The sequence below is a fragment of the Homarus americanus genome, unplaced genomic scaffold (genome assembly GCF_018991925.1).
Source record: "Homarus americanus isolate GMGI-L3 unplaced genomic scaffold, GMGI_Hamer_2.0 scaffold9847, whole genome shotgun sequence".
NCBI lineage: Eukaryota > Metazoa > Arthropoda > Malacostraca > Decapoda > Nephropidae > Homarus > Homarus americanus.
In genome coordinates, this window is record NW_024721178.1 from 1195510 (window position 1) to 1205705 (window position 10196).

At 34.6% G+C, this 10196-nt stretch overlaps 1 protein-coding gene across 6 annotated transcripts in view; it reads left to right on the forward strand.

The window, feature by feature from the left end:
• The window catches only part of LOC121861633 (gamma-tubulin complex component 6-like), a 101060-nt gene extending 91973 nt beyond the window's left edge, over positions 1 to 9087 (forward strand). For 5 of the 6 annotated variants that reach the window (XM_042359523.1, XM_042359528.1, XM_042359524.1 and 2 more), the window contains 4 exons: positions 508 to 623; positions 951 to 1060; positions 2061 to 2260; positions 7575 to 9087. In XM_042359523.1, coding sequence (XP_042215457.1) covers positions 508 to 623; positions 951 to 1060; positions 2061 to 2260; positions 7575 to 7672 — 524 coding nt within the window. In that variant the 3' untranslated portion in view covers positions 7673 to 9087. Of the gene's footprint in view, positions 1 to 507; positions 624 to 950; positions 1061 to 2060; positions 2261 to 5501; positions 5534 to 7574 lie in introns of all 6 variants that reach the window. The other variant, XM_042359527.1, reaches the window with a different exon arrangement.
• The last annotated feature ends 1109 nt before the right edge of the window (positions 9088 to 10196 follow it).

Genomic DNA, 10196 nt, shown 5'->3' on the forward strand with positions numbered 1-10196 from the left:
CATTGTAATTTGCATCATTTTTGTTTGAAATTTGGTCATTATTAAACCTTTATTGTGGGTTCCTATTGTAAAGATCCAAGTCACAGATTAACGTAAGAGGTCAACCTACTAAAGTTAGTGTCCACCATTATTCAATGACTTATGTATTACCAAATATTTCAGGAAACAGATCCTGTTTTCTGGATAAAAATAAATAAAGATTTGTTTGAATATAATATATTCAAGCTAATTTTTACAGGCATATTAATAAAGTATATTAAGTTTCTTTTAACCAAATTAAAGTTAAATCAAAGTTGAAACTTCATGTGAATATGCACCATCACCAGGCACAGTACAGAGGACCACAGTCACATTTCTATGTCAAAAGTACTGATGAAACTAACAGTATCATATCATGTCATCACCAGCAGATAAATTAATAGACCACCTTTATTATCAGTAAAATAATGATTTTTAGGAAGATGACACATTTTTACTGATACTCAAAATTTGTGCTACTCCACATAGGTCGGCAGGACAAGAATGATAATTTCCTAAGGTGTCCTCAGTACCATCAAGTTTGTCTGTATCGCCATGAAATGCACCAGTTTCTGCTAGTTGTACAGGCTTATGTTATTAGTCAGGTAAGTCAATTATTTTATGTTTACTATCATACGCTTCATTAAAACTCTGTGTAATTTATTCTTAGGTCTGAAAAGGGAGGGTGATAGTATTAACCTTGTTGACCACTAACCTGGATAATTATTATAAATATGAGTTAGGTGGTAATAAACATTCTAATGTGTCCACTTCCCTATCAAGTACAGTACCTAATATCTAAATCTAATATCTAATATCTAAAATCTATTAGATGTTTGTGTTGCTTTTCCTTATTCATATGAGTATGGAAAGTTCTATGAGGGGATGTTACTCCAAGCCAAATACTGTGTACTGTACTGTACTTTTTTCAGGTTCACCAAATCAGCTGGAGCAAATTTGAAAAAAAATTACATGAAAAGGTGTCATCATTGGACGAGTTGTATGACCTTCATAATTCTCTAATAAACTCCATTATCTCAAGGTAACAGTAAAGATATTGTATGAAAGTAAAAAATTAAGACATGGAAAGAATAACATTTTACTGAACTGTACTGTACAGTACTGAATTGTATTCTTTTACTGACAATTTTGTCATGGATGACACTTGAGGGAAGAATTTTAATCTGGGCAACACTGCTTTAATGAGAGAAAGAGATGAAAAAACTTATTAATTGATATATTTAGGATTAGGAAACTTAGTGGAAAGTTATATTTGTGTCAAAAATTATACCGTAGCTTTTAGCTACAAAAAAGTCCTGGAAAATACAATTGTTAACATAATGCATGGTTGTATTTTATAATAGTTAAGAGCTCTGGGTAAATCATGAGTATGCTGAGGTATTGTAATGAACATATATCACTGTACTACTGTTTTATTAAACATGTGCTGTAGTACAGGTATCCCTTGTTATCCAAAAATATGCTCTTCCCCCAAAAAAAATTCTACACCTCTTTTTCACTTCCTAAAGCAATCTTCACTTATCCAAAATGTGGTCTGATGGAAAATTCAAATATAGTCAAATACAAATACCTCCTCACCCTCTGAGGTGAGCCCTGACAACCTTCCAGAAGGTAATGTACCAACTGTGCAGTACTATATATTTTATTTACTTAAACAATTCCCATACAGTAGTTTGGTACTAAATTACAGTATGTAGTTAGGCAGTTTTTTTGTTGTTTGTGAGTTGTTTCCATTTATTTATTTATTTATTTATTTATTTATTTTTTTTTTTTTTATATACAGTATTCAGTAATACCCTGTATTGGGATTTCCTTCTTGGGGAACCTAACTCATTCGGATAATGAGGGATACCTGTACTGTATTAGTGTTATAGTAAACACGTAAAGTACCTGTGTTGGAGTAAACATGTAGCGCCGCTGTTGTAAGAAACATGTACTGCACGCTACAGTATTGTGTTTCATGATGCCTTTGGTACGTAATGCATTCAGTAGTGTATTGAATTCATCCTCCCTGACTTCAGGTGTTTCCTGACACGGAATAGTGCTGTGGTTCATCAGCTAGTGAAGGATGTATTCTCGCTGATGCTGCGTTTCCGCTCTCAATACCTCTCCCATACTTGGCAAGCTAACAGTCAGACTGGTGTGATGGAGCACCCTGCATTTAATTCTCTCAAGACCACCCACCAGGAGTTTCAGAAGCATGCTGTATTCCTGCACAAATGTAAGTAAACTTAATTAAATACTGTTTTAGTATCCTTAGTAGATACATTACAATTACTGTACAGGTATTAACAATATGGTAATGCTGTATTGTATTTCAGTGAATTTCTTTAGTATTTAGTTTTTTCTCTTCGTAGGTTGGTTGAAAGTGATTTGTCCTCAGAGGCAATGTTATAGAAGCCAGAGTTGTTTCTATCAGTGTATGTATATGTACTGTAAACGCATTACAGTATTTTTTACAGTAACTTGATACAGTACTGCTTCAGACAGCCCATACATATCTTGGTACCATACATTTTGCTGTATTGTGTGTGGGAGATTTACAGCTCCTGGGAATTTTTCACCAACCTTTTTTCTTCATCTGTTATTATATTTGTATAATCTGTAAATATCTTGACAGCGTCTCAACCATTTCACACCTGAGTCTTCGCATCATTTGGGTTGCTGCAATGGTTTGAGATAATTTTACACTTTGGTAATTGTTTTTAGAGCCAATTATTTTTGTCAGCGCTTTCATCAATTTTCTTTAAATTTAGAACACAATTTTCATGGCATCTTGAGTTATATTTTAATGCTTTGGGAAGGTATTTTCCTTTGCTGGTCATTTTAAGATTTGGTAATTTTGCTCAGCAGTATTTTACTGATATGCATTAAATTTGCAACACATAAACCTTCTTTTTTGCGAGTTGATGCACTGTGTTTCAAGAAATATATTTAAAATACCTTAAAGAAAGTTTTGAATATGTACCTTTTTCACCTTGTGGTAGGCTTTATTGTTTTGGGGTAATGTTATCCCTTGGTGATTTGACTGTTTGGAAAGAATATTTTTAGTATACTGTACTGAAGGCTTCTTTGTTTCCAGACTGGTTTACTGTTGAATTGAACAGACACTCATTGGTATTATGGCCTTTTTATGACATTTTTACATTTAACATTGTCTAAATTGTTCTTAACCTTTGACCTAGAAATTAAGATAAGTTAGTTAATAACCAATTACCTTCATTTGTATGTACTGAATTACATTTTACCTCACAAATTTTGTTTATACACAGCTAAGGTTAACACACACTCAGCTGCACATTGTGCTTTTCATCTTCCTTGTACCTTATATATTATGAGAAAACATCTCATGTGCCATGCGGTGCAAGGGTGACACGAGCACAAGCCATTACTCATGTGCCATTCCCAGAATTCCTGGACTGTAAAGCGTCTTAGTCATCATACTTTGCCTGTTCACTGTCAGGCCAACAAAAGGCATGTTTAACAGTACAGCTTTTTGGTGACTTGTTTCTGGACTGTTTCTGTGTGGAGGTGGAACACTACTGCCTTGATTCTAACCTTTGTTTCAAAGCCTTACTACATCTTGATACTGTTCCTGGTCACCTCTACACATCTAAATGTCCTGCACCCCAATATTTGAGTAATGTTGATTCTGTCCAATACCAAGTACAGTGGTCCCTCGGTTAACGAGCGCCTCGGTTAATGAGATTTCGGTTAACGATTTACCTTCCATAAGATTCTTAACTTCGGTTAACGAGCAATCCCTCGATTAACGAGTTTTTTACGAGCCGACTTCAACATGTTTTCGCTTGCATTTGGCGGTCCACCAGCTGTAGTATTAGTCCGCCAATACAGTAATCGGTTTTAGGGCTTAAATTCCTTACTATTTTAGTAAATATCAAGAAGTTTATACTATTCAATAATTTTAAAAGTTTAATATTAACTTTTTAGTCATTTTAACAATTATTGAACATAATTGAAGGTAAAGAAACTAGTTTCTGGCGTGCCATCCAGCCTGTTAACACACCAGACAGGCGTTAGTCTCTCTCTGTTTTCAGTGGAGGTAACATCTTGCTTGAGACTCTCTTCAACTAAACGCTTTTTTTCTGTGTTTCCAAGCAAATTATTGGTCATTTTGAAATATATTTTACATATTGACAATATATAATGCAGTGCAGTGTTGATTTAAAGAAAATAATCTTGAAATACACCAAGAGAACTAAAATATTATGGGTGAAATGGTGCCATGGGGTGACTTCTCTTCCACCCCAATGCCTTCTCTTCTTCCTTCTCCTCCACCCCCATTCTAAATCATCATCATCATCATCATCATCATCATCATCATCATCATCATCATCATCATCCAGGAGCCTTCTACATACACACCTCAAAGTAAGTGTACTTTTCTACCTTTTTTGTTGAATTTAGGCAATTTTCGGTGAGCTGGAACCAATTACCCAAAAACCCATTGAAACAATGGTTTCGGTTAACGAGCAACCTGCTGGAACGGATTGTGCTCATTAACCGAGGGACCACTGTACTTTATTTATCCATGGATAATGGAGTGATAGAAATATTTTAAACGTATTATTTGAGTAACGTTTCTCAGTTATTGGAAGCTTCTGGCAGGCCATTTACTATATTTGTCTACAAATTCCTAATGCCAGCCATTCCCCATGTATTGATGGGCAGAGTAGTGTATAATGTTCATTCAATAAAATCAACAGTATTTAGTTATTAAATTGCTATTAGTATACTGCATACACAAAAACTTAATACAGTAAAGAATCTTCATTAAAAGGGGGACTGGCTGTGACCTGTAATGCAATGTCCTACCAGGACTGGAAACCTATCTTCATCTAATACTCTGGAAATTTCACTTTTACTGAACAATTCTAGGAACACAATCCCTGGTATGAATAAGACCAACCTTTATTCTATATCTTGCATAATCCCACACAGGCAATTTCTCATTTGTCTTGTAAGCATACATAAATGGCTGTAGGTTACAATATGGTTCAGCCTTTGATTGTTCATCTGAGGCCATTTCACAAAATTGCTTGTAGTATTTCCTGGATGTATCACTACTTCAATTTCTTGTCAGCAGTTAGAGTACTGTATATTTAATAATTAATACCTGTTCTAATATGATTAGTGCTACTGCAGGAATTTCATAATCACTGTTGTTCATAATTTTTACCACAAGAGATTTGTAATTAGCATTAAAAAAATACTACAACCTGTAATGGCCTGCAATTACTGTGAGTTAATGTGTAGTTCTACTTTTTGACCTGTTTACTAATGTTTGTGGTAGCTTGTTGTGAGACTGGGTATTATAATGAAAGACAGAAACTAAGTAAATACATTATTATCCCTACCGGGTGTATTTGACCCTGTACTTAGTTTGATGCTGACTATGTTAATTTTTTATGTAAACTTTTTACTCTTCAAATTCCTTGAAGCACTACTGGAGGAGGAGGATAAACTGCAAGAGGTAATGGTTTCATCTCATTACATGTTTGCTAGTACTCAGATAACTGCAGTCATGCATTTTGAGCACAAAGCAGTCAAAGTGCTTGAAATCTGTATACAGTACAGTATTACCCTTCACAGCCAAAATGTTTTAAATAATTTGAGGATGTTAACACCAATTTAATTAAACATCAAAATATAGATAAGTTTTAAATCTGTCTTCTTCACAAATTATTATATTATTATTGGTCATAAACTACTAAAAATTTAAATCAAAGCATTACTCTTGAATGTGACGGGTACAATGTATTAGTATGGATGATGGTAGAGATGTTCAGCATCTATGAGGCTTTACAGATGTTGCATGGAATATCCTGGAGTTTAGTGGTAAATTACATGATGGAACCACTGGTACACAGTAGTTATGGTATATGCAATTCTGCCATCGTCTGCAGATTAGCTTCACACCACTTATTATTGTGGAGTGACAACCTCCTTGGAAAATAATTTACCCCTTACAGAAACCAACATTACAATGACTAACTTCACTCTTTACATGTACTGTACATTTGATTTTAAAAAAGTTACCAGCCAGAGTCATAAACTGAATTCTGTTCCTTGGGATACATTTTATTCCAAACCTCTTTATATGGAAAACGTGTATGAGGTTAACATGACGTTTTGTATTGAAATTCAGCAGAAGAGAAGAAAGATGTCAAAATAAATATTCATGGATATGAATTAGGCAAATATTTGTAAGAGCTTCATGAAATTAGGTAAGCTCAGGATTATATTTTGATTATGTATTGGCTCTCCTGCCACAAATTTGATGAAAAATATGCTTCAGGGACATAAATTGTGGTGCATTAGATAATGTAAAAAAAAAATTAGCATTGGTTCGTAATGAGATATTAATTAGCATAGAAAACCAAATGGTTTAATGAAGTTTAGAAAAATGTAGAGCATGATGGTATCAAAAGTGTGGTTCATAGTATTAGCCTGTGAGAGCTTGAATAGGTCAAAAGAGATAACACTATCTCAGTCAAGTACTGTACAGTAGTTCAAGATTGGTATTCATATACTGTAATTGGCTGACACAGTGAAAAAAATGGAATATCAGGTTGGTATGCAAGTGTGGACATAATATAATTATTTAATTGTGATTAGACATAGATATGTACTGTATAGATAAAGCTAAATGTAGTGGAACAGAAAAAGGGAGTACAGTACAGTACAGTACAATATATAAGAGGGGTGGACCAGTGGAGGAATCTCTGGGTATGTGTCAAGATTAGACTGTGGAGTATGTTTTGCTAAGTAGTAGAGAAAGGTTTTTGGAAGAAAGAATTATTAGATAAGGTATCCAAAGACATTTAATTTTAGGCCTGATTATAATTAGTATGGTAATTATAACCAGACATGGCAATATATTTTAGGGATGAAGGGATAACAGAAATAATGGGCAAAGTTTAGGGTAGGAGGGCCAGGGGAAAGCAGAGACTGAGATGGGTGAACGAAATTAAAAACTGGGTCCCCAGAGAAATACAAAACCTTAAAGGATTGGTAAAAACAGCCTGAGACCGTTTTAGAGTGGAGGACTGTGAATGCCAACCCTTAGATACAATGATATGTTTAACATTTTCAGCTTTTCTGGTTAATAATTAAGTTTTTGTTCATTAAATGTGGCATATTTGAAGATGACTTGCTTCACAGTGTGATGGATAGCTGTTGTAGGACAAGGATTGCATTGAGCTACTAACATAATCGCTGAAGCTTTTGTCTTTATCTGTGCTTTTATTATATGCATGACTGTGAATGGTGAGTTGTTGTTGTTTGATGTTCTGCTCTTGTTTACTCTTGTCTTTAATGTTTTCATTAAGAAATTATACCACATTGTAAAATTCTCTTCATTTATTTATCAATATATTTAGTATTTGAAGTGGATTATTTTACCATTATATTTGTATTTCCAGCCTTAGAACATTATCCTCTGTATTTCATGATATTTTGCTTCTTTAAGTATAGATGAAAATTATCTCCATTGCATCTCTTTACTTCCTCAGTGTTGGTGAAGGTTGGACAACGAATCAAGATGGAATCCTGCCAACAAGACCTTCTCAACAGACTAGATTTCAATGGCTTTTACTCCATGCAGGGTTGATTATTTTTAATGACTTCAGAACACATTCAAAAGTGCTGAATATATCTGATAAGTGTTAAAATTGTAGTATTGAATACTGTACTAGGAATCTGCTGTTGTGTATAAATGCTGGTCTGTAATTGCTTATTGGAAAACATTCACCAAAATACAGTACAGTACTGTGTAAGGTCTTATCCAGTTTACTGGTTGTCGAGTACAAGTTTTCTCTCATAAGGGCTTCTGTGATGTGGAGGTATATAGCATATTGAACTATCTTTAATATTTTTGATCATTACACCTATGTTACCATCACAAAGATTGTTTGGGTGTATCATGCTGGAGATGCAAGGTGATGATACATCATGGCAGTGTAGTGCCTTCTATATACAGTATTGTACTGTGTTATTCAGAAATATCTGTATAGTGATATCCCCGTTAGCCAGAAGAACTGGTGTAGAGCTCTTCCGAGGTTGAGAGATTTCTAGGTACCGAGACGACTCTCAAACCCAGAAAAATCCCACATCCCTGGAATTTTCCGGGTAGTTGTCTTTTTTCTATGTTGGAGTCTATAAGTGGGTTTAACTGAAGTAAGTACAGTATTGTTACTCATGGTGAGGCTATTGATATCATTTACAGTCATAAAACATCTTCCTGAATTCCAAGAAGTTAAACCCAAGCAACAGTGTTCAGCCTAACCAGATTACATGATATTATGGGAGAATCTACTTATTAAATTACATGATATTTTTAAGACACCAAACAGCTTCATATCAAAAATTTTTTTACAATTGTGTACGAGATAAAACTAGTCATCAACATTCAAAAATTTGGATAAGACAATACCTCACAAATGTTTTCCAAGAATAACACTTGGAAGCCAGCACGGCTCTCCACAAACTAAGTCCTAGTACAGTATGCACTACCACAATGGCCACAGTTACCAGAGCATTTCACAGAACTGACTTGACCATGCAACACTGCAGATGATGTCCTCATGGAAGCAGGACAGACTGGAGTATTTATGTTGAAACTTTCAGGAACCTGATGTTTAGATTCCCCCGTGAAAACATATACAGTATAGGTAGGTAATGAAAAATTGAGACACAGTAAGGATGGATAAATTGTTGGTTCAAGAAATTAGATACTAATTAAATACCGTATGGCTTTTTGGCAACAAGGTAGAAGAAACTTGAAGCATCATTTATTAGTACAGTAGTTGAGATATTCATGGCCTTTATAGGGGTCAGACATATATTGTGATTTACTTGTGCATTAGCTTTGTTTCATAAAATAAATTAATAAGAGAGTAGAGGAGTTTGAAGATTCAATTTGTGATATTTCATTACATTAAGTATAATTTAGGAGTCGGAAGGCATTGAATTTATCTCTTAAGCTCCAACTGTTAAAAAATATACATATCTATATTATGCTGTTCATGTTTGGGTTTCTAATTTCCTTCCATATAAATACTTGAGAATAAATATTAATGGTGAAAAAAGAGTATCAGATTTGATCTTTGTCATTGGTTTTATAATATTGTACAAAATCTGGCTGCAAGGTGTAACAAAATACAGTTGAGTCTGGATTTACACGGTTTTTGTTTACGCGTTTAGTCATTATGCAGTGCCTTGCCAGAATTGAAATGCTTTAATTATGCGGTAAACTTGGTCATTTACGCGGGAAGCGGCACAAGGTCGCCCAGTCATCAAAACATTACCGAGTTCTTCACCTGTCACCCACCACAGCCGGCCCAAGTCAGTGATAGTGATAGTGAGGATATGGACTTTGAGGGGTTTGACAAAGAGGCCCTGCAACCCTATGTGGTGGATAGTGATACAAGTGATACAGGTGAGGGCCAATAATCTGCCCTCTGCCTCGGAACCAACCTTCCATCCCCGTGTGCCCAGCCATCTTTTCTACTAACGTAAGTGTTAAAAAACCTGATATTATTGATATTTCTCTTAATTATTAATTGTGTGTGCATACCATCATAAACTTAAGATGTTATTTTGACTACAAGGTATGTGTTGTGTCGGAAAAAGTGGAGTTTGGGGGGTCGGCCCAGTCTCTATTTTAATTAATCCCATATGTTCTGTTATTTCATTTACGCGTTTCTCGTTTTACGCAGTACTCCACGGGTTCAATTGACTGCATAAATGAAGACCCAACTGTACAGTACAGTATTAAGTTGATTTGGGTACTGTATTTGGCAACCTAAAATTTTGGTGAATCTGGGACCCCAGGATTAAAATATCCGGAGGTAATACTGTGTTCAGATGGTGTTAGCCTAAGAGGTTATTCTTTCTTCAATACTTTCTTTTAGTTGTTTCTACATCTTGTCATTTTATTAGCACATATATTATACAGTATATGAAAAAAGTTGTAGGTACAGTATCTAGTCACTTTAATTTTACTCTTAATGACAAATAAGATGCTTGTAAGTGTCAAAAGTTTTATTTTTGGTGGTTGTAAACAGTGCATAAATCAAATACATTTTCACAGTTTTTTCATTATATATTTAATAAAGTACAGTAAGCCCTTAATT